Genomic DNA, 25,388 nt, shown 5'->3' with positions numbered 1-25,388 from the left:
TTTATTGTTCTCCCTTAAAACATTTATATTATATACATATATTAGAATATAGCATTTTATCTGTAGCATGTTACCACTTTCTTGGAGACATTCATACTACATACTTCCATACTTCATACTCATACTCCATACTTCATTGCCATTAATATTACTATTATTAAGCCACAGTAATATTCAGATGCTTTTTATGACATATTAATTGCAGGTGAAGAACAAATAGCATAACTGTGTTATTTTCATATAAAAATAGTTTTGTATTACAAAATATTTTATTTAATATTCTGAGGTTTCAGAATCACACTGGAATATGATCGTACACATGAAAAGGCATATGGTGAAAGGTTCCTGGTATTAATAAAATTGTGTTCAAGATGAAGATGTTCTAACTGCGAATCTTCATAGTCTTCTTCCTCTTCACTGTCATCATTTTCCTCCTCATAATTTAACCTGGATCTACAAATTCGCTCTGAAGGGACAGTTCTGTAAAACCATACCAGGATTAGTGAAACAAGGATAATTGTTATATTTTGTTACTAAATCTCATCAATTATCTTCCAGATAATTTTCAAGCTAGAAACGTGAAACTTGAAGCTATCTGGAAAGTGTGCCTTACTCTGGCTAATTGACATGTACCTTATACAGCAGTCCAAAAATGACAAATCAGTCATTTAGGTCAGCAAGGAAGCCCTCACCATATCAGGTAGCTCCCTAATCCTTTGTAAAAGTGCTTAATCTCATAGCTCTACATTCTCATTGATTAAATGTATAAATAATTAAATGTTTGTTAAGGTTTAGACAGTTAAGGAAAAATTAGATTGAAGAATCTGATATATTGTTGTTCATAATGAAATGCAAAGATGAATCTTTCTAGCCAGGCTAAAACAAGACCCATCTAGTTAAGCAATATGCTTGGAAAATTCCAAATTACAGTATATTTGGGAACTTACTATATATTTTTGCTATTGTTATGTTGCTCATCAGCTGTAGTGAAATAAATTGATGGCTGCTACCTCTTTATTGGGTCGAGATTTAGCAGGAAAATACTCCTCAAAGCATGCTTAGCTCTTGCTTTTAATGTTTGCTTAAAGAAAGGAATTAGAAGGTCAAACATACTGAAATCTAAATAAACATTGCAGGACACAATCTTCTACATAAAAAGCTAAAAACTACTTTGATTTGAACTTGATTCCTAATTGCGACAAAGGATCATCTACATTGTGTCCTGCAATGTTTATTCAGATTTTGGTATGTTTGACCTTCTAACTCCTTTCTTTAAAAGTAGTTTTGAGGTATTTTGAGGTAAATGTATTTGGACATTTTAATTTTTTTTTAACATGTTCAAATGATTAATCTGTCTTTGCTGGCAATCAAATTCCATCCCAGGAATTTGATTGCCAGCAATTTTCTTTCCTGGAAGAAGATAAATCATTTTTAAACAAATCTGTCATTCTCTTCTGGTTATTTTGGTAACAATATTTTCCCACTAAAATTACCAATACTTTCTAAATGGCCACTCAACTTTTGTCCTATTAAAAATAACTTACTTGAGTGCCTTGAGTTATCTTTCAGCTCAGGGCCACTACCAGACCACAGCCTTTTTTGGAACTGGGTTGTGCAAGCAATGGGTGAGTGCGCATACGCAGCTCTACTTGTGGAAGTACGTGCTTGCACCACTTGTACAAGTAGAGCTGCGTACGCTGCTTGTACGGAACCATCCCTTCTCCCTTCCAAAGCAGAAAAGTTCAGGACCGCTGCTATACAGCAACTCTTCTCCCCATCTCCCACACACCATTAGATTACCTGATTTTGTTGTTGTTGAGTCTTAGAAAATTTAATGTTTTCAGTTCTGCAATTCCAAATGGCACAGATTTCAACTGGTTATGATCTAAAAACATTTCTCTGAGGGAGTGATATGCTCCATAGAATGACACAACATCTATTCCATTATCATCAAGTTTGTTAAATGACAGATAGAGATATTCCAGCCCTGGTTTCATATGTCCGAATACAAATCCTGGAATTCTGTCAATTTGGTTCCCTATAAGTACAAGATGTACTAATGACTTTGGCAAATAGGAGGGAACCTGATATAATTTATTGTAAGAAAGATCAATAGATTCCAAGTTCCTGCATAAAGACAAAAATACACAAAAGTTAAAAAGAGTAAGATAACAGACATTCTAAAGCAAAAGGTAGGAGTATTGAAGCACTCAATCTCATCTATTCCAACTGTGTGGCTAAGTTCATGTTGCTCTAGGGTATAATTTGGTTGTTTTTTGTCATAATATGATGGGCAAATAGGTTTTTCTGATTTATTGACTGCAACTGTAGCTTAGTATGTTATCTGAATGAGGAGATGCAGTTTGATTTTTCTGTTATTTCTGTTTTGTTTTTATCCATGTCTCTAATAACTTCACATAAATTTAAGAAAAGAATAGTTTTTTAAAAATCAAACAAGCTATAATTATTCTGCAGGATTAAGGTATGGTTAATGTATAATAGCAAATATAAATTTCCATGTTTTGTTGCACAAGTCATTGTGGCCTAGGTCGTACATAACAGTAAACCAATTGGGAGCTTCAATTTTATTAATCCAAAAAAAAAGAACAAAATATATGTTCTTGTATTGTCATTCAAGAACCAGGGTTGATTGATTCGTTTCTGTTTTGTTAAACAAATCTGTAAAATGTAAAATATGTGGCCTCAAAAATGTTTTTAATGTTCTTTGGTTGACACTGATGGATACTGCAGATGCTTACAGCAGATGTTTGTGTACCACTCTCCCACCCAGCCTTGTTGAAAGCTATTAAACAGTTACGAATGAAGTAATATGGAAAAAAGAAGTCAGTTAGAACTTTAGGACAGCTATAGCCATTGAGGCAGGTTAAGATTTATGTAGAAAGTATGTTTGAATCTTCCCCTGGCTTTTAGTTTGTCCAAGGAACGGATAATAGCTGATTATCAAGCAAAAAATTATTTGTGCCCTAATGAAAAGCCTATTATATACTCTTTACAGACAAACAGTCTAGTGACCCAAAGTGTTTCCTTAGGATATAAATTGGTAGCACGTTTAGGAGAGCTTAGTTCTAGAAATTCCTCACGACATATAGTCAAAAATGAAGTCTTAAGGGTTATTTTCATTTTGTTGCACTTTTCACCTTCCAGAAAGAAAATCAGCATGCAGCTTTCTAACCTAGAACAACTACTTATATTGATGAAACTGTCAGGATCAAGGTGGTACTAGCTAGGATAATTATTCCATGCCTCAGAAAACTTCTGGAAGTTTGCAGTTCTGCACTACTTAATATGGAGGTAGGACTGCAAAAAGAAATGCCAGCTAGCCTTTTTTATTGCTAGCTATTTGTTTTTAATAAACATCTCAACTCCCTAAAGAGATTTTTTTGTACCACCTACACTTTTCTCATCACAGTTCTCGAATTATTCATCACAATTTCCAGTATCTGGGGTCTGGCAGATTTGAAGCTACATAAAGGGGGGGTGGATAACCATGGAAGTATTTATGGGCTCAGTTGCCTTCTTAATTTTTCTCCTCCAGTTATTTCATGACAACTCTGCTAAAGTAATATAATGTAACTTGACTAACTTGATTCCGTTTTTACACTGAAGGATAATGGTGAGGGGGCTTCCCCCCTTTGACATTTTTGAGGAAGGTGCTTCAAATACTTTGTTTTAATTAATTTAGTTTAGTTTAGTTAGTTAAGTTCAACAATGATAAGGATTGAATAATGTTTTAATTCTTTTTTCAAATATTATGTTTTTTGATAATAGATACAAACTTTATTCTGCCAAGATCCTGTGCTGACTGCCTGTTACTTCACAGATATGTAGAATGTGTGAGTTTTGAGGGACCCTGTGAGTTTTCATTCAGTGTTTCAATCCATTGCAATGGTTCTTCTCAAACCTGCATCATACCATCTCTGGCAAGAGCATTTGAAGAACTTCAATAAGAAGAATTTATCACTATTCTAGGTATACTATTCTAGTGATTAACAGTACTTGCTATCAGGAAATTCCTCATAATATGAAACAGGAATCTTCTTTCTTTTAATGTCAACCTGTTCTTTCTTTCCTGTCTTCAGTATCAGTGGAGAATAAGTCTGTCCTCTTGCAGTAACAGATTTTTAGGTACCTTATGCAATAAACTAAATCCTTTTCTTTTATAATGGACAGAGTTCAAGCCTTAATTTTTCTTACATTTTGCATTTCCCACTAGTCTCAGTAGCTTTTCTGACATCATCCCCACTAATTAAAACTTCCAATTTCTACTCTTCCTTGTTCATTAGCCCCTACTTCAATTTTATACAATTCTCAGCTTGTTTTTCAGCTTATCAATACGTCAATTTCATGCATAATGTTGTTTAAACTTTTTTCCCTTCTCATGGTGTTTCTGTGTGTTCTTCTTGGAAACTGTTTCTGATCCAACTGTTTCTGCTAATTCTAGAGCAAAGAAGAGATAAATATTCTGAGCTCTACAGATGACCAAGGGCTATTACAGATACTTTCAGAAAATTTAGTAGGGAAGTGCAAAATCTATTTTTCCAAGCAATATTCTATAAGTCCTATGAAAGATCCACTGGATCACACTGATCTGATCATCCCAGTAGTCGTTTGATAATTTTCTGGAAGCTAATCCTGTAAATTAGAAATAGTTCATGATATTTTTCAACTTGTGACCACAATTGGGCCAGGAATTTCTATCCAATTTCCATAAATTGATGTGGTTGTAAAGCAAGTTGTGAACATGTGACTGTAAGATACTACAACTTTTGCAAATGCCAGCCAGTTTCCAAGTGGCCAAATTACAATCCCATGACCACAGGGGTAGTACAGTGGTTGTAGCTTCAAGTCACTTTTTCCAAGGCCAGCATAACTTCAAACTCTCATTAAACAAGTGGTTATAAATTGAGGACTATCTGTATGTTCTAACTTCTAGGAAATTGCTAGATGGTTACCAGGTATTTTCTAGAGAAGGAATGAAACATTTCAGAGTTCTCCAGAATGTTTCATTCATGTAATGGTCAGTTTCACCCTTCTCTAAAACCTATTACAAAATGAAACAAAAATCAGGCCCTTCCTTAAAGTTCTGTTATACATAGAGGCATTCCTTTCTTTTATTTTCTCGGGGGCGTGGAGAGTTCTTTTACAGCATCATTTGAAAATGTCTGATCAAGACCATTCACCTCTCATATCTTGTTAGTTCATGACAAAGGGAAAAGAGTGAGAGAATTTGCTGCTGACATTTATGTTTTAAAACTCAGTGAAAAATAGTCTGGACCTTCTTCTACTACTTATGGTATATATCAATATATATCGGAGCAGGCACTGAAGATGATTTTCATCCTAGACTGAAACCAGGCAAGAAACAGACACAAATGGAGCCAAGGTGGCGCAGTGGTTAAATGCAGCACTGCAGGCTACTGCTAGATCAGCAGTTCAGCGGTTCAAATCTCACCGGCTCAGGGTTGACTCAGCCTTCCATCCTTCCGAGGTGGGTAAAATGAGGACCCAGATTGTTGGGGGCAATATGCTGACTCTCTGTAAACCGCTTAGAGAGGGCTGAAAGCCCTATGAAGCGGTATATAAGTCTACTGCTATTGCTATTGCTATTATTGGTTCCAAATCTTATTTCAAACTGAGAAAGCCTTATTGTCTCTTCTCATACTGTACCACAGGAGGAAAACAAATAGCTTACAAATAATTATGAACTCCAATACAATTGTATAAAACTTGCCTTCTACACATTTCAACTTATTTTATTTTTACATTAGAAAAATATTGGTGGTAATTTGTACTCACTCATGATTGATCCATGCCAATGGGGCTATTCTGCTTTCTTCTAATTTATTGTGTCTTAGAACAATGATGTTTAGGTTTTTGGTATGATTAAAGCATATTTCTGAAATTTCTTCTATCTGATTATTATCAAGATATAGTTCCTACTTAAACAAATGGTAGAAAAAAGAAACATGTGAAATCATATGGTTTGTTATATTAAAATTTAAAATAGCTTTTTGAAATCTATTCTTTATGATTTAAAACTGATTTCATACAGACGCTATGCTATTTTTATACAAAGTTGCGTAAGAGATGTAAGTTGTAACTGAAAGAATAAACAATACAGTAACTGTATTTCCTTCAGATATTATGAAGAGTAGAATGTGTTCTACACTTAATGTGCCAAGAGGTCTAAGAACTTAAATTGATTATTACTAATGTATAACCATCTCCTGAATAAATATTTAAATTTTACAAAATAAAGGACATTAACAATTTTTAAAAATTCATTTACCTCAATAGAATCGGGAAGACCTTGTGGAATAGTCCTAAACTGATTTCGTCCAAGCCTCAAATATGACAAGCTCTTCAAAGGCTGAAAAGCTAAAGGGCTGACATTTGATTCACTAAGTTTGTTGCTCTCTAATTCCAGTATTAGCAACTTTTTTAAACCTTTAGAAATAAAAAAGAAATAAAAAGAAGACTTATTTTGGATCTAGATATACATCCCCATCTGTCTATTTGATGGATGGTAGGTAGGTAGTAGGTAGGCAGGTAGGTAGGTATAGCTAGATAGCTAGACAGACAAATAGATAGATGCATTTTCTTCATGAAATATCTTTCAGTAATTCTATTTTATAAATACTTTGAAAGTTGGGTCAGAGCTGCAGATATCAGCAGTTACTAGCCTCATATTATTAACACCCACTGTAGGATTGAAGTTGGTTCTAGATTTAGATTTTATTGTTTACTATTTATTAAGTTTCAACATCTTCTTCCTACAAACATTTTGCTGCCACTTTTAAAGCGCTTGAGCCATTAAGTTTCTCTGGGGGATCCTGTCTTTCTTGTCTAATTGTTTTCTAGACAGCATGCCTGCCCTTATTTCCCAAGATCATCCACACATTCTATTATGATCACCACATATAGTAGCTATTAATAAAACATGGCATAGACATCAGAAGCAATCACTAGAATTATTAGAACACTGAAAATATAGGAGGAGGAGCACATATATGTCATCCAGTAAATGACTGAATTGGGCCTCAATCAGTGATAGCTGGGAGATAATAATAAATATCAATAGATAAATAGATAGCTGGCTGTATCCGATAGAAGAGAATATAAAGCAGCTCAGCATTGAACTGTAGAGTCCACGATGTTCTCTGAGCTTGGCTGTTTGTTTGCAGAGGATTAATTACCCAAGCAAGTAACATTATCAGTGAGAGTGAATGCGGGTTTGTTCCCTTTTCATATAGCTTGACCAGATGGTTGAACGAGATGTAGCTTTCTCCCTGGTAGTTCCCTGATTAATTTTCTGTTTAATTGTTTGTCTAAGGCAGGGGTAGTCAACCTTTTTATACCTACCATCCACTTTTGTATCTCTGTTAGTAGTAAAATTTTCTAACCGCCCACTGGTTCCACAGTAATGGTGATTTATAAAATAGGGAAGTAACTTTACTTTATAAAATTTATAAAGCAGAGTTACAGCAAACCCCTACCGCCCACTATGAAAGCTGGAACGCCCACTAGTGGGTGGTAGGGACCAGGTTGACTACCACTGATCTAAGGTTAATGCCTCCTGATGTTTATCTGGTACACACATATAGATAAACCACATCCACATAACATTCAAGAGATAATGTAAAAATCTAAGAATAAAACAAAAATTCCAGATAAACGGCCAAACAGAAAATACTGTGATCAGGAAAAATCAACATGTCCACCAACATTGCAGGGCAAGCTATGCTGTAGGAACTGGGAACAAACCACATGTTGTTAGCACTGATATATTACCTAGTTGGATAATAAAATGTCTGCAAGCTAAAAAACTAAGCTCAAAGAGCACCAAGAACTCCCTTGTAAGTATGTAGTTGCCAAAGCTAGCTACTTTGGGGGATCCCACTTTGAGCCCAAGTATATAGCACCATGCTATAAAACCTAGGTGCAATTCCCATATCCGACAATGCTCCCTGCTGTTTTTAGGAATTCATGGATAGAAAAATTGCCTCGTAACAGTGACTTTCATGATGTCTATTATGAGGTAGAAGGCCTGATTCATCCTATGATTCTCAGTTTGCATCACTCTTATAATTTTTGATGATGCCAACACATCTGTATTATAGCAATGAAAGAAGTAATTCGCACTGTTGGAATCTAAGTGGGAAAAAAGTAAGCTGTTCCCCAGAAAATCAAAGATCTCAGTTTTGTTTGCATGAAGGTAAAAACTCAAAACTCTCATGATAATAATGTCAGGTAACATTTTAAAATACCTTGAAAGCTGTCTTCATTAATTACATGGATTTCATTTTCATTTATTTTAAGTTCTTCCAAAGATGGTGGCAAACCATGTGGAATACTAACTAGTGTATTTCCATCCATATATAAACGCTGCAGATTCTTCAAGTTCTGCATTAAAAGAAAATACTCATTTTGTAAACCTGTTTTATTCATCCACACTAGTTAAATCAATGGTCCAAAGAACATGTGCGGTGCGTGGTGCTGATACAGCTTTTTGGAGACAATAAATTCAATGGCCAAAGAACCTTTGCCAACACATGCTAAAATAAAACACAGCAACATAATAATTTTAAATAATTTACATTTAAATTAAACAATGTATGAAAGATAGTGATTTAAAAATGAAATAAAATAAAAAATAACAGTAGGGCATTGGTATCATGCAACATTAACATGGGAAATTATCACAACAAAACAAATTTATTAAAACACAATATGGGAAATTGGGGAGGAAATTCAAACATTGGGTGGTAAATACATTCTCATATGTTTTGAAATGAATAAACTCAACAATTAGGGACGTATGTGCGCACTTGAGTCGCTACCACATTTGTGGAAGTTGAGTGCCTTTTCCTTCTGCCTAGGGCTGAAAGTAAATAGGCCAAAGACACCTAGCTGACTTTAGGCCCAAGGCAAGCATAGAACTCACTGATCCCTGGTTTCTAGCCTGCTGCCTTAACCACTGCTTCAAACTGGCTGTCGTTGGAAAATTATTGTGAGTAATTTCCAGTTTAGTTTGGACCTAAGACATTCCCAATCAATCCTATATCCAAACCAGAGCAAGTACACTCAGTACTCAGTACAGCTACCAAAAGCCATAGCATGATATATTGGTGTAATTACTATGAACAGATCCAAAGGGCTTTGGTTTATTCCAGCTTTGAACTTTTATGAATATAATAGGGACAGACTAGTGAAAGAAAGTAGGACCCCAAGTGATCTGCCCTCTCTTCTTCACATGAAACTAACAATTTGGCACAGAAGTATGATGTATCAAACTTTTCCCTTTGCATCAGTTCTGGCAATGGCATTCTGTACTGTAGTGGGTTGTCCTGGTTTCATGTACTGACTCCCAGGGCTTCTCTCTGAGAAGTTGATTGGTAAGCACAGCTGCCATCATTGCATCAGTTGGGCGATAGTTCAGTTGTACCTACCCCTTTTCTTGTATGTCCTTCACAGTTCAATATCTGTGTATTTCTTTTTCGGTTTGGAGTGCTTTGTGTCTGCAATTCTTATACATCACATGTTGTCCTCAAATAACATGGTTGGGATTTATTCATTTTTTAAATTTTGAAGTCTAGCAATAGTTTGTATGGCCACATGTATTTCCTGCATGCTTTTTTTCACAGCACAATATTCAGCTTCTGCAGATGTTAGGGCTGCTACCCTTTGTTTCTTGATACACTACATTAATCCAACTTCTTAATACACTCCATTTAAAAAACCATATCCTATAGTTGATTTCCAGTCAAAGTTGTTTCCCAACTCACAGATTTAAAGTCCATTGTTCCTTTTAAGTATCTCCCATATCTTTTTACTGATATCTAGTCCGCCTATGTTTTCTTACTGATCTTTGTACAGAGCAATGCAATTTTGTTGTCTGTAATAGATTTATTCACAGATGCAACATATGTTTTCCCAAGGGGTCCTCTTCTGCTTCTTACTTGCCAACTTGTTCTGGTTTTCTGTTTTATTCTGGTATCCAACTTCCTTTGATGTCCTTGACTTTTGTTTAACTGGCATCTAGAAACATTAACATCATTTTTTGGTATTGGTAGATTAAATTATCACTGCTTTCATTATAATTTATTAGGGATTTCATTTTAAGATTGTTTTTCTATATACATCCATTTACTAAATTAATTTTTCCTTTGTTAGATTATTCAAGATATTCAAGTTCAACAAATAATTGTTGCAAATATATTGACTTGATCTAGCATTGTCCAGCCAAACAGATTTTCTTCTTAAATTCAGAATCCTATCCTCATGAAATACTTTACAGAAAGCATTTATTTGCTAACATAAATATTCTTTCTTTGTTGTTTTACAATTTCTGCTGAGGCTTGATTTTTCATTTAAGATGTTCGATTTCATTATCTTTCTACTGCCTGGATCTTAGCTCTGTGAAGTCAGCATTATCTTTGAATATGTCCCCTTCTATTATAGTAATGACAGACAACATTTCTCCGTTTTATCTTGTTCAGAGAATTCCTTTCTGCTTCATTCAGCAACCTAGAACTAAGGAGAAATTTCCTGACAGTTAAAAGAATTAATCTGTGGAACAATTTGCCTCTAGAAGTTGTGAATGCTCCAACACTGGAAGTTTTTAAGAAGAGATTGGACAACTATTTATCTGAAATGGTATAGGGTTTCCTGTCTGAGCAAGGGGTTGGACAAGAAGACCTCCAAGGTCCATTCCAAATATGTAGTTCTGTTCTGTTCACATGGTTAAGCCTCCAATTTATATTCCCAAAGGAAATTTATCATGAAGTTTGATTAACAATACTATATCTTTTTTAGTAATTTATTAAAACATCAGAAAGATTCACATTAGACTGTTTTAGTCTCTTCTGAACAAAGACATATTCAAGCATGTTCCATTCAACTTTCATGTCCTGATAATTTCAGATTTGTGTTTTTCTTTTTCAATATTTTTTTATTTTAATTTAATTCAAACATTTTCCATTAAACAGTGTGTCATCTGGGTACATATATTTTGTGTATTTCTTGAACAAGCATTATTGTTCATTCCTGAGTATCTATATGTTTGTCACAATTCTCCCTTTCTCAAGCACAATTTTGAATCAGTTTACAGATCATCACATTCCATCTCAGTTTGATTTCAAACTTAAGTATCCATCTGTTCTTCTGGCTTGGGCTTCTGGACATATCTCCAAAGAGGTTAGATTTTCAATAATGTTTCCATCTTCATGCTCCAGCAGTGTATTTTTTTCTCATCTTCAAGCATGAGATGATCGGATTTTGATGTCACTGCCATTTTCAAAAACTTTATGATAGCATTGAAGGAATGAAAAAAACACTCTTCTAGTAGGATGTTTTAAGTCCTAATAAATACTAGCATCTGAGTGCTGATTCAGCTTGACTATGCACTTGGAATTAAATTAGGAAGTTTGGTAACTAGGATGCTGCCGGTGCTAGGATTTAGTTATAGGTCCCTGCTATATCCACACTACTTTTTGGAAAATCACTGAAAATAATTTCCAGTGCAGTTTATACTCAGCACACTCCCAGCCATTTCTTGTAGCCAGATTAGAGCAAGTCCACATGTCACTTAATACAAGTAGCAAAAATATTGCTTGATGCTTATTTATTACTAGCTGATAACCTGGGTTATCAGCATTGCCCGAGTATTTATTTATAGGGGGAAAATGTCTGGACCAAACATATTTTCTAATGTTGGATTTCCCCCCATACCAGAGGAAGCCCCCTTGTGAAGTACTGTGAAGCTGTTACTATGGCAACTCCACTGCACTGTACAGTAGAAGCCATTTTACGGCAGTAAAGTAGAAGCCATTTTATGGCTGTATCTTAATGGAAAACACACCCCGAGGGGTGTTACGGGTGTCTTACCCCCACAATATTTTCTTCCAGAAAGTAAGTCATCTGTGTACCAAGTTTGGTTAAAATTGCTCGAGGCATTCCAGAGTTATGCTGGAACACACACACACACACACACACACGCCATATATATATATATAAAACTATCAACAAACATCAAGTTAATTGACAAAAGACAAGCAAAAGCAAAGAGAAACATGAACAACAGGCAAAAGTTTTATCTCTCCATATAACTATAGGAAAGAAACAATATAAGAAATAATACTGTGGGTAATTAGCATGTAAAATTCCAAAGGAAGTGGGTTTTGGTTATTCCCGCTTTAATACTTTTATGTACATAACAATAGCATAATAGAGATAGAAAATAATACACCAGGTGATCTCTCTTCTATTTTGCACTTTGAATGATCACAGGGTAGGAGTGATGTACCCAATGCACAGAATAATACTATTCTGATATCAGTTGCAGCGACTGTTAAAATGGAAGCAATCATTATATTGAGCTGGATCATATTCCTATGTCAGAAAGTGGAATAAAGAACTAGGACATTTTCTCTGTAGATATAATCCTCTTGAAATTCATGATAGCCAAGAAAACAAAAAACATATAATCTGATGTATACCTTAAGGATTACAAAAATCTTCAGGAAAATTATATAGAATTTTATGACTGAAACTTTTAAAGAAAAAAGGCATAGATGAAAGACTGTGCAATCCGTAATAAGCAAAAACATAGTACTGCACTATTTAAAGCACAAGGACATTTTTATATTCTTACTTTAAAAAAATTGTAATGTTTTAAATTGGAGACATTTCACTGCAGTTGTTAAGGCTAGAAACTGGAAGTCTTAATTCTACTTTAGGCCTTAAAGCCAGGGGGGGGGGGGGGGGACGACTTTGGGCCAGTCACTCTCTGTCTTACTTCTGGAAGGGGACAATGACAAACCACTTCTAAATCTTGCCAAGAAAACTGCAGGGACCTATCCATGCAGTCACCAAGAGACAAGGCTGACTTGAGGGCACCAAAAAGAAATGTTGCAAATTACGATCCATTATATTATTTCAATGCAGTAATGCTTATATAATATGAATCATTATTGTAAACATGCTATTATTTAAAACACTTAAAATATTGAAAATAAAAAGAGGAAAGTAAATTATGCTAGTGTTGCAAGAAATAAAATTATTTAACTTTTCATCCAAAATTGAGTATAACCTTTGTGTATGTGTGTGCTTGTCTGTGATTATATAGATTCTTCTTACTTTAAATGCCTGTGGGCCAATGCCAAATGATGTGATTTTATTTTTACGAAGATCAATTCTCTCTAAATTAGGTATCCCATTGAAAGCTCCATCTGGAATTTCAGTTATGTCATTCCCTAGGGGGGAAAAAGGAAAAAAGTTAAGAAAGTTATCTCTAAGTGTTGATCATTTCTTTCTTTCTTTTTAAATTTACAGTATAAATAGCCAAACACCGGGGAAGACAGTAATTTTTTATGCTGGGATTTTTTTTAGTACGGATTTATGTGGTCTCTTTATTAAACAGCAAACAGGAAATAAAAATGATCTATCCTCCTTCCTTTCCCAATTTTCATAATAGGAAATTGCAGCTACAGAAATCATGACTGTTTAATCAAATGCAACATTGGAAAACAAAAGAAATGAACAGGAGATTAATTTCTCAAGATCTTCCCCAGTGCTTGCCTTTGCAGTAACCTGCTACCTACAGTACAAAGAAGTCTTTTCAACTCTCTACAGAGGGTAGCCTATTTTAAAATAATAATTACGCCTCTGCAGTGAGTGAAGTAAAAGTAAAAGGAGCACATCAGGAACAGAATAAATAAGAAGCAACTTACTGTGTTTATATTGTCATAATTATAACAATGAACAGAGTTCATTTGAACAGAGTTCTGGGTTTTATTTAGATGAAGAACACTTTTAAAATACTTTGAATGTATTTTTAAAAAAATCCTCACCGTCAAGTTCTATGGCTGTAAGCTCTTCATCTCTGATGATGGGTATATGTGTGAGTTTGGCGTTAATACAGCTTACTGTATTTTCTAAGGCAGAGCATCCAGTTGGCAAAGGAGGAATTTCAGTAGAAGGCTCAGGAATCGGGAAGTGTGGGGGCATTCTGAACACATCTCCACGCAATATGTCTTCCTCCTCTTCACTTCCTTCCTTCTCTTGCTCCGTTTCTTCTTGCTCGTGCTCTTGCTCTTCCTCCTTTTCTTGTTCTTGCTCTTCCTCCTTTACTTGTTCTTGCTCTTGTTTTTTAATTTCTTTCTCAAGTCTTAGTTCCTCTTCTTCATAAACTCTTCTTTTTTCTTCCTCTGATCTGGTTTCCACCTCTTCTTCCCTTTGGTCATTGATATGTTCATGTTTTCTTCTTGGTTTGTGGCTTTTTATTCTCTTCTTTTTCATCTTTCCTTTATTTTTTACATGAATATTCTTTTCAAGTGTTCCTTCCTTCTTTTGCATTGGATCTTGTGTCTGCATATCATGCAAGACTGGTTCACTCGGATTAGTTGGCACAGGAGAATCGCCAGAAACTTCAGCTGTGTCCCCTTGAGAAATTGTACTTACCGGTAATACTGAATATAAGCCAAAAAAGAAAGAGTCAATGCTAATTTAACACAGGATCGTAATGTCATTTTATAATAAGTTTCAAAACAGATGTACCTGCAGCTATACCTATAGTTAATGTGCCTGAAAGTGCATACAAAATCAATATTGCAGGCAAACTATATTATATATAAGATCAGAAATATTAATTGGACTAATTTGTTATTTTCTGTGGTTTTATGGGTATCCAATAAACTTATTTTATTGGATGCACTTATATCTGTCTATACTTATATTGAGAGAGCAAGTAGAAGGAAAATGTGAATGAGATATTTAGTTAAATATTAAAGTCCTAAATTTTTATTCTTATTAGCATTAGTTGCACTAATAATTTACCTTGTTCCTAAATATTTCATGCAAACAAAATTTATAGATTGGATACTGGTATACATTCTCATAAAAATTCCAAGTTCATAAGTTTTTTTTATTTTTCTGAACAGGTGTAATGTGTTAAGATACAATCAAGAGGTGCAAAACATAATAATTTTAAAGTGTTCTGACTCAAAAGTGAATAATAAGATTACTCTAAAACATGTATATTTTATTAGTTCTGTTTAAAAATTGAAACAAAACTTTCAAACTGTGTTGTTTCAAATGTTCTGACTATTCTGAGTGCTTTGTCATTAGGTTGCTTTTAAAAAAAAACAATTGGTTAGATCCCTGCTGCTGTTGGTTTGATGGATGGGCTAATGGGATAATAAATATTCAGAGGAAAGCAGCTGTAAAAGCACCTGGCTGAACAAAAAGGCTACTCACAGTAGCTGCATAGCTGGTAATTGGATGTCAGAGTTAATGTGCAAAAATACCCTGCATGTACATTGAGCAAAATAAACATGTGCATTATTGTCTTTCATAATTTACCAAAATTGTTACCATGTCTTTGTTAATACAAAGATACTAGTACAATGTTGTTAAGATTAGTTTGCTGAGCTCTTAATTTTGAGCTTCAAGCTACATTTAAATCCTCAAGGCTCTGTGCTGATTTCAGCCTTAATTAAGGTTTGGATTAGATTGAATATGTGTACAGTTTTGTGCACTGTTGTAAAGTTTCCAAAATTCCAAGATGAAATATTTGCTTTGGTATTGCAGTAACTCAGCTCTACTTTCTTTTCTCTTGTCCGGTGCTGAAGTTTTATTGGCTCAGATTCAAGGGCGTCTGGTTGCTTGCTTTGACATGTGAGCTTTTCTAAACTTATGCCTGTCATGTGTGATTTGGTATATTGATGTGCCATAAAATTATTTCTAATGTTGCAAAAATAATTGAAGAGACATCAACAGGTGAAGTTAAAATATTAAGATAGGAAGCATAACTGTGATCAAAGCCCCACCTCCCCTCTGTTTCCTCCCCAGTCACTCCACAAAGTTGACCAGACCAGGAAATCAATTCTGCAAGAAAGCTAAACTATCCTTATTAAGATGGGCTACGATAATAGAATGATGCCAGTTTGACTGAGCTGTATTCATATCATATTACAGTTAATCAAGCAGGGATCAGTCTGTACCACTCAACATGTTATCTCATTTCTCAGGCATTAAAACATATTTTAGCCCTTTTGTCCAGGTAATGGTTTTTGCATATTTCTATCAATATCATCTTCCTTATTCTCTACACACAGGCACACACCATGCCTCTGAGTAGCTATTACACTGGACAGCAATTCCACTTATCTGTGTGTCCTGGTAAAACACAAAGGAGTTTAGAGTTTGTCACAACTCTCCATTGTTTCCTATAGCAGAAATAGCTTTCTTTTAAAATTTGCAATTCAACCAACTTGCAATCTTCCAAGAAACTTTTTTTGAGTCAATCTGTTTGATTCTGATCTCAATATAAAATATGCATCCCACTTTTATTATAATAATAGTAGATAGAGAAAGAAAATCATGATCAAGAAATAATATTTTCTGAAAGTTTAGGTCATGGTAGTCCAACGTTTTGGCTTGCCTGGGCTGCATTGAGTGAAGAGGAATTGTCTTAAACCATACATAATATTGTTAATATGCTGTACATATATAAATTACATCATAATGTTAAAAGTTTACAAACTTTTGGGGCCACATTACTAGCTATAAGTAAGCAGTCCACAAACGGTCAAGAAGCTGCAGGTTGGACACACCTGGTTCAGGTGATACCGAAACATGCCTTTCCAGTTATACTCTGAGTAATGTAATACTCTTAAGAGCAAGAGATATCACAATTGACATTTATTAACCTTTTTGTGGGTAGTTCTAGCAATTCCATATTGGATGTCTTATTGTCCCAGAATTGTAAGATATTAAGTCCTACAGTTTTCCAATATAATTATGAAAACATATGTTCATCTTTGTGGCTTTTATTTAATGGCTATCAGATGTAAACTTAGAAAGTGATTTGGGACAGAAGAATAAGGATGCTATCATTACCACTGTGTAGCAAATGCCATTAAACTGTTCTTAAATGCGGACTTTGAGGCTGATCACTATCTTAAGCGATAGTATTCTATGAATTAATAGTATACTAAAGTATTGTATACAATACAATAGCAGAGTTGGAAGGGACCTTGGAGGTCTTCTAGTCCAATCCCCTGCCTAGGCAGGAAACCCTATACCATTTCAGACAAATGGCTATCCAACATCTTCTTAAAGACTTCCAGTGTTGGGGCATTCACAACTTCTGGAGGCAGCGCTGTTCCACTGATTAATTGTTCTAACTGTCAGGAAATTTCTCCTCAGTTCTAAGTTGCTTCTCTCCTTGATTAGTTTCTACCCATTGCTTCTTGTCCTACCCTCAGGTGCCTTGGAGAATAGTTTGACTCCCTCTTCTTTGTGGCAACTCCTGAGATATTGGAACACTGCTATCATGTCTCCCCTAGTCCTTCTTTTCATTAAACTAGACATACCCAGTTCCTGCAACCGTTCTTCATATGTTTTAGTCTCCAGTCCTCTAATCATCTTTGTTGCTCTTCTCTGCACTCTTTCTAGAGTCTCCACATCTTTTCTACATCGTGGTGACCAAAACTGAATGCAGTATTCCAAGTGTGGCCTTACTAAGCATTATAAAGTGGGATTAACACTTCACGTGATCTTGATTCTATCCCTCTGTTTATGCATCCTAGAACTGTGTTGGCTTTTTGGCAACTGCTGCACACTGCTGGCTCAAATTTAAATGGTTGTCCACTAGGACTCCAAGATCCCTCTCACAGTTACTACTATTGAGAAAGTACCACCTATACTGTACCTGCACATTTCATTTTTCTTGCCTAAATGTAGAACCTTACTCTTTTCATCATTGAATTTCATTTTATTAGATAGTGACCAATATTCAAGTTTGTCAAGATCCTTCTGTATCTTAAGCCTGTCTTCTGGAGTGTTGGCTATTCCTGCCAGCTTGGTGTCATCTGCAAATTTGATGAATTCCCCATTTATTCCCTCATCCAAATCATTGATGAAGATGTTGAAGAGTACTGGGCCTAAAACAGAGCCTTGGGGTACTCCACTGCATATTTCCCTCCATGTAGATGCAGTTCCATTGAGGATTACACGTTGAGTGTGGTTGGTCAGCAGTTACGAATCCATCTGGTGGTGATGCTGTCCAACCCACATTCTTCTACTTTATACTATGAACACTACACATGTGTACTGTATGTTGATATTTTGGGATTGTATTGTATGTATGTATGTATGTATGTATGTATGTATGTATGTATGTATGTATGTGACAACCCTATATTCCATTGAGGATATGTTAGTCTGAATGATTTTTTAAAATATTATTATTGGTATGGTTAAATAGTATTTTCACAAATTCTAATTTCTCAACTAATGTTTTAGTTGCATTCAAGGGTCACTGAATTATTTTCCTTTTCATTCCCTTGTAGCTTTTGAAGACATGTGTGAAATATGCTTGTGTGCATATTATGTTCAAATTATATCTAAGAAATTAATATATCCTGAAATGTACAGGTACTCTTTAACATACAATCATAATTGGAACTAGAATGTCCATTTCCTGCCCAATTGGGCAGGGCAGTGCCCAATTTTACAATCTTTTTTGTTTTTAAGTTGTTAAGTGAATGACCACAGCAGTTAAGTGAATCACAGTCATTAAGCAAATTTGGTTTTCCTCATTAACTTTGTCGGAAACCGGAGAGGAAGATCACAAATGTTTATCATCTGACCTGGAAGTGCTGCAACCATTGTTAATATATGCCAGTTTCCAAGTGCCAAAATTTTGATCAGGCGATCATAAGAATGCTGTAATGATTGTAAATTCAAGGACTGGTTGTAAGTGCAAAGACTAGACTTTCTTTTTTGCTATCATCTTAACTTCAAACAGTCACCAAATGAATGTTTTAGTCAAGAACTTCCTGTGTGTCATAGGCATATAAAACTTAATGCATGGGTGGGCTGCTGGGGGTTTGCAGGGGTGCAGGAGAACCTCTAGCTAAGATTCTGTGCAGTTCAGAAACCCCAAAATCCCACTTCTGGCTGGCCCAGCCCCTCCCAGGAGTCCCCACACAGTCCGTTTTGGATGCAGGGTGTGCGCAAAGGCTTGGGGAGGGCAAAAAACGGGCCTACCGGAAAGCCTCCAGAGGGACTCATTCTCACCCTTCCGGAGGCTCAAGGAAAGGCTCTAAAGCCAGGGACGGCAAAAATCCCCCCCCCCACCATGGTGCAGGAGACCGACTAGGCCACACCTGCTATGCCCACCCAACCAGGCAGAGAACCCCTTACTAAGAATTTTGAAGCCCACCTTGACTTAATGTACTGTATATAAGAAATTAGTATACTGTACCAGTCTCCAGACACACAGGACAACATTCTCCTTCAGGTTTTGTAGATTTGGGACATGTCAGGGGATTGCATGAGGTTTCGTCACAGAATACCTTTCCTTTTGAACAGAGGCACGTAACGCATTGTTTAGGAGACCACACAGCTTTATCAAACATAATCATCCCATTAGCAAAGCATCGTCCTTCTTTTCCTAAGAAATGGAAGCCAAAAGCAGGTTTTATATACAAATATATAAAATAATTATAAAGGGTTCTGATTTTCACTACTGCTTTATCTAAATGTTGATGTGCGTGGCAATATATTATTGTCAGACTGTCAGACAGTGGTGATGCAACAGAATATTATCCCACATGAGAAGTTGATAATGTAACAATTAGACCTAGATTCAAACTCATTTCGAAGAATTCTCATAACAAATTTATAAAAGAAGATAATACAACTCAATACCTTTACGTCATCCATTGATTGATGACTTACTTGTGGTATACTCATTACAAATGTAAATATTTATTGTACCATACCTGGAATATAATAAGTTAGGAAAGGAAGATGTAAAAATCTTGTAAGATGTTGTTAAATACCATCTTTTAAAATATATGTTCATATCTAATAAAATGTAATATATTTAATTGAACATTTGATTGTTGATTGTAAATCTAGAGATAAGTAGGATCTTTTCCAATGTGATTTTCACTTGCAATCACTCTAAATACTAGACTAAAAATACCTTATGGATGAAATCCTTGGCAGATACCTCAATGCTTTCAGCTTCAGAAATATGATGTAGTTTCAGTACTGAGCTCCAACTTATTTGAGTTTAGTGGTTTTAGTTCCACCTTTGGGTAAAATTCCAGATAAAAAGAAACAATCAAGGGGAAAATGTGGAAACTACATATTACTTCAGATGATTCCTGAGGGGGATCTAAAATACTTCATATAGAAGGTATGGTATGTATGCCAGCATATTACCTTAAATATGAAAATAAATTCTCCCAAATGAACAGCTTCAGAGAGACTATTAAAAATGAACTGCAATAATACTTTTTGTGTTCTAATTGCCCTTTTATTTTAAAAAAACTGCTTTATATACCTACCTTTTCTATGTAATTCCACTTTGAAATCATTTATTTAATTTATTGTGTGCACTTTGAACAGGAATCATTGATTTAGAATATATATGTCTTTGTGGTTTATAGATTAGTTTCTGATGTTTTCTAAAATAACTCTGTATCTGCTATGAAAATGTTTCTCAACCAAGCTAACTATGATACTGTATAATTTCTAGACTTATCAAAACAAAACAAAAAATCACAGACATTATCTATTAGTAAGTACTTATCAATTTAATACAATCATTTAATACAATCATATTATAAAAGTTGGTATACAAATGTTTGGAATTAGATTAAATAGTAGCATATTTAGAAGATTGCTGCTGCATATTACAGTAAAAGCCATGATTTCACTTTTAGTTAAGTTCATATATTAATGAAACTATACTTATTTGTTCCAAATATTTTGTACCATATTTTTAGTGTACATGGCTTAGCCAAATTGTTTCTACCACATACATTTTAGTTTTGAATATCTTGGAGAAATAGATATAGAGTTTTATATAATTGTATATCTTTACTGATAGAATGGATAGCATTGAAATATCAAGTGTATTTTTGTCTCCCCATGTGCCACTACCACCCAAATGTGTTTCAGAGGGCTATGGAACTTTCTAGAAGAGTTTTGTAAAGTACAATGGGCTGTACTGATAAAACCTGCATTTTAAGGGCTTCAATTGAGATATCTACTAATATAATATTGGACTTAGCTTTGAAATGCATCATATTAGCATAGAGAGACTTAACATTGCAGATTAAAGTATTTCATCATAGGAAGCTGCATAGGCACTGTTTATGTTCTGATTTATATAAAGCCTTTTCAACTGAAAACACCATTAATATAAATATTTGAATCATTCTGAATACTCGGTTGTGATTTTTTACAACAGACTGTTTCTAATGTCTTGATCCAGATCAACTGAAATTGATAGAAATAATATGTTTTCCATATTATTCCGCTTTTGTTGCAAGTGGCTCAACATAGTTGATAGGATGGTTGGTTCAGAGCATTAAAATTATGAATTAGCTTTGAAACATTCACAAAAGCAGTTTGCACATCCATTGAGAATGCAAATGTCAGTTATATGACCTGGTAATAGAAAATCGCTTGGCATACACATTAGCATATTAGTATTTTTAATTTAATGACACTTGTGGAGCATGGTGGCTCAAGTGGTTGGAATGCTGGACAGGAGGTTAGCAAACCTGCTTTGAGACCCAAGAGCTGCCGTGGGGGTTGAGCTATCATTCTTCACTCCAGCTCCTGCCAGGAGCATGAAAAGAGCCCCAATGGGCATTGCCAGGGCAATGACAAGGTCACCAGCTAGTCCTTTCAACCCAGAAGCACCTTGGTGTTTCTGACATGGGGGGGGGGAATCACACTTGTTTATGTTTAAATGTTTAGATTATTGAGATCTCATATTGTGAATCAACACAGTATGAGTTGGGAGGTCATAAAATAAATAATAAAATCTATTTCTACGCATTAAGTGAAGAGCACCCAATCCACTATTAGATTTTTGGTATTTCTCTACAGGGAATGAAAATCATACACGATACACCCAAGATTAAGTGAGAAGAATTCATCTATTTGGAATAGTCTTCTTTTTTACATTAATGATATAAAAAATAACTTTTTCCTGCTTACCTGGCAAAACATTATAATTGGATTCTTGCCCATCCAATTGGGTAAGAGAGTTAAATACTCCAGTAATATCTCCATCAATATTAGTAAGTGGGATACTCATTAATGGAGTCCTAGAGATTGGAGGTCTAATTTGTGACTGCTTATTTAAACTGTGATTTCTTAAGGGGATCTTTCGTAGTCTTCTATAGATTATTCTTCGCCTTGCTCTTCCGGGCACTTCATTGGGTTTATTCTGGACAAGAGCAACGAACAAATAAACAAGCAGAAGACAGTAGACTGGTTTTTGCATTGTCCCCTGGAGTGCTGCATAAAAAAGAAGGAAACGGTCATTGAAGATTAAAGAGATTACAATTAAAAATGAAAAGTGCATTATTTTTTATTAAGGTCCTTATTAAGTGGAGAGTCTAAGACAAGGTCAGTGACCATTTGTTTTTATTTACAAATTATATAAGAGTGAGAATCTTCTGTACATAAACTAGATAAAGCAAACTTTGGAAGCAAATACATGATAGCAGTGTTCCAATGTCTAAGAGGCTGCCACAAAGAAGAGGAGGCCAATCTATTCTCCAGAGCACCTGAAGACAGAACAAGAATCAATAGATGGAAACAAATCCAGGAGAGAAGCAGCCTAGAACTAAGGGGCGTTAGAACAATTAATTGATGGAATGACTTGCTTCCAGACGTTGTGGATGCTCCAACACTGAAGGGTTTTAAGAAGAGATTGGACAACCATTTGTCTGAAATGGTATAGGGTTTCCTTCTTGAGCAGGGGTTTGGACTAGAAGACCCCAAAGTTTCCTTCCAACTCTGTTATTCTGTTGTACTGTTATATTTGGACGGGGATGAATTTCATTTTTTCACTGGTGATCTATGGAAAGGCAAGACTCCAGTTTCAAACTGAAGTTTGACCTAGATGTGAGCCAGCTGTTTGACCCACGTTTATTATTTTGTTTGTTTATTTATCAAATTTGTATGCTGCCCTTCTCGACAAGGTGAGGTTGATTAATGAAAAAGAAAATTGGTTTAGCATAATTCCAGATCTGAATTACGATAATTAGAAATATTAGTTCAATGACTAATCTCAACAAACATTTATTGTAAACATGTAAGGCATATCCTGTGAAGATATGGAATGACATATTAATCTGATTATAGTTAAAGGTATGATTTCCAATTTCCCTTAAACATTTTGTTTTATTAAGCATGTCAGTGAAGACCGTGGTTAAGGGCTCTGCCGTTTCCGCGACCTGATTGTAAACAACTCACGGCCCACTAGTGGGCCGCAGCTCACAGTTTGGGGACCCTGCTTTAAGAGAGATGTACAATTCTCTTACACTGGATTAATGAATAATCAGAAAGACTGGAAATTAATTACTACAACTAATACTTAAATGATATAGATAGATGATTTCTCTGAATTTAATCTAAAGAGATTAATAAATGAAATATTGTTGCAAGTTTATTCTAAGTGAATGTCACATTGTCATCTACAAAGACAAGTTCTTTGGCTTCCTTTTATAAACAATTGGATTTTTTGTGTGAGGAAGGCTCTTAGTTTAGACTACATGTTGTGAATTATAAATGACATAAGGCTGTTAATATCCTGTTTATTAAAGTACAGCTGTGTAACATTTCAGCAGTTATAATTATGCTATATATTAAAAATGGCTAGCAAAAGTTTTCTTCAGGGCAAAAGTTGGTAGTTTTTATTCTTACCAACCCAAGGAAAAGTTGAAAAGTAATTATGTAAAAGAACTTGGGATTCTGTCTCTCTGTCTGTCAGTCGGCAGGATAATTCTCCAAATTCAGAACAGAGCAAAATCAGCCAGCTGGATCAGGCTGTGGGAGTAGAGAAAATAAATTCAGAAAATTTGCTCTAATGTTTCCCTATGGGAAAGGAAATTAGGCAATCAGATGGTATGTTGCTTATTCCACCCTTCCCCCTCAGTCATATGATCCAGACAAGCTCATATGGAGCCCTTCCCACGGCTTCCTATGTACTCATGCATGCAGAATATGAGAGGAGAGTGAAATATACATACATAGATGCTACACATATATACCCACTCTGATTAGTTCTTGGGAGAAATAGTGCATATACATATAAACACAAAGAATTGCAACATATTTCATTACACAGAAGAGCACAGACACAGCCCACATCCTTTGCTAGTAAAGAAGGTAGAAAGAAGTCAAAAAGCCATGCTGTATATACTTTGCCTTGGTTATGTTTGTAAATTATGTTTGTTGTTCCCTTACTGGATTTAAAAGCCTAAAAAATATAGGGTGGGTGCCTTTTATGGTGTTTAGTCTAAGGCTTACCTTCTGTATAAGGTATAAGAAGGATAGGTTCCACACAAATACTGCACATCATATGCTCCCGATGAAAGCTATGAGTATGGCAAATAGCAGTTACTATTTCTGGATCATGAAAAGCATCGTCTGGATCTACTGAATCAGTCTTTATGTTCAGAAAAGAGGGATGGGGGCCAATAAAGGGTGGATATATACTGAACAAGAGGCTGCTTCCTCTTGGACTGCATTAAGGAAGTTACATCTGGCAGAGTCGAACTGCATGAGTATATTCTGCATATTGCATATGCCACACACTAAAGGTGATATAAGAGAGGAATAGAATTTATCCAGATAACCTTTCATCTCAAATTACTCTTTTAAACCCATATTGTAATAGACTACTCTCCAAGCAGTAAAAAGAGGATTTTTCCAAATGCATTTGGGAAAAAAGAAGTTGATTTTTAACACAATGTTATTTTTATTGATTATCCCATGCCATTGAAATTCATAGCTATGAACATAGCTTTAAAAAGTATTGTTAAGGAATTGCTAAGACGTTAGCATTTTTCATAAAACTTCATGAACAATGCTTTTTATTACATTTGTACATATTACAAATGTACATATTACACTTATGCCAATGTAAAAAGAATTGGTTTCATTCATATCAGTTAAGCTTCATGAAATTAAATGCAATATACTTTCTGCAAATACATTTTACGTTCGTTCTCTAATGCGCACACACGCGCGCGCGCACACACACACACACACACATTGAAAGTCAATCTCCCATATTTTAAATAGTAATTTAATATGTAGATGCAATACATTACCTGGGAATCTAATCTAATAGTAGGTTCTGTTTGCCATTTAAACTCCAACTGCAGAAAAGAAAAACAGAAGACTGTATGCTGCTCTATTTCAGAGAAAAGAGGCAGTTAAGAAGGACACACGTTAGATGCCTCCTTAAATAATTCCTTTCCTTGAAGAGAAGGCACTGCTCTGCCCTGGTGTGTGCAGAAATTCAGCTCCTTCAGCTATAA

At 35.2% G+C, this 25,388-nt stretch overlaps 1 protein-coding gene across 3 annotated transcripts; it reads right to left on the bottom strand.

The window, feature by feature from the left end:
- Window positions 1-25,388, bottom strand: ECM2 (extracellular matrix protein 2). 3 transcript variants are annotated; one of them, XM_032209093.1, is made up of 11 exons: window positions 25,179-25,388; window positions 23,767-23,889; window positions 22,051-22,353; window positions 19,292-19,480; window positions 13,872-14,489; window positions 13,159-13,274; window positions 8,289-8,424; window positions 6,311-6,468; window positions 5,818-5,957; window positions 1,801-2,127; window positions 1-480 (listed from the first exon to the last, which is right to left on the bottom strand). In XM_032209093.1, the coding sequence occupies exons 3-11, from the start codon at window positions 22,337-22,339 to the stop codon at window positions 270-272; spliced, it is 2,184 nt and encodes a 727-aa protein (XP_032064984.1). In that variant the 5' UTR covers window positions 22,340-22,353; window positions 23,767-23,889; window positions 25,179-25,388; the 3' UTR covers window positions 1-269. The 3 variants fall into 3 exon arrangements, with proteins under 3 accessions (XP_032064984.1, XP_032064986.1, XP_032064985.1); XM_032209095.1 differs by having other exon boundaries at window positions 23,771-23,889; XM_032209094.1 differs by lacking the exon at window positions 25,179-25,388 and adding an exon at window positions 24,373-24,494.

Source organism: Thamnophis elegans, chromosome 2 (assembly GCF_009769535.1).
Source record: "Thamnophis elegans isolate rThaEle1 chromosome 2, rThaEle1.pri, whole genome shotgun sequence".
NCBI lineage: Eukaryota > Metazoa > Chordata > Lepidosauria > Squamata > Colubridae > Thamnophis > Thamnophis elegans.
The sequence above is the reverse complement of the archived record's forward strand: the minus strand, read 5'-3'. Positions and strand labels throughout refer to the sequence as shown.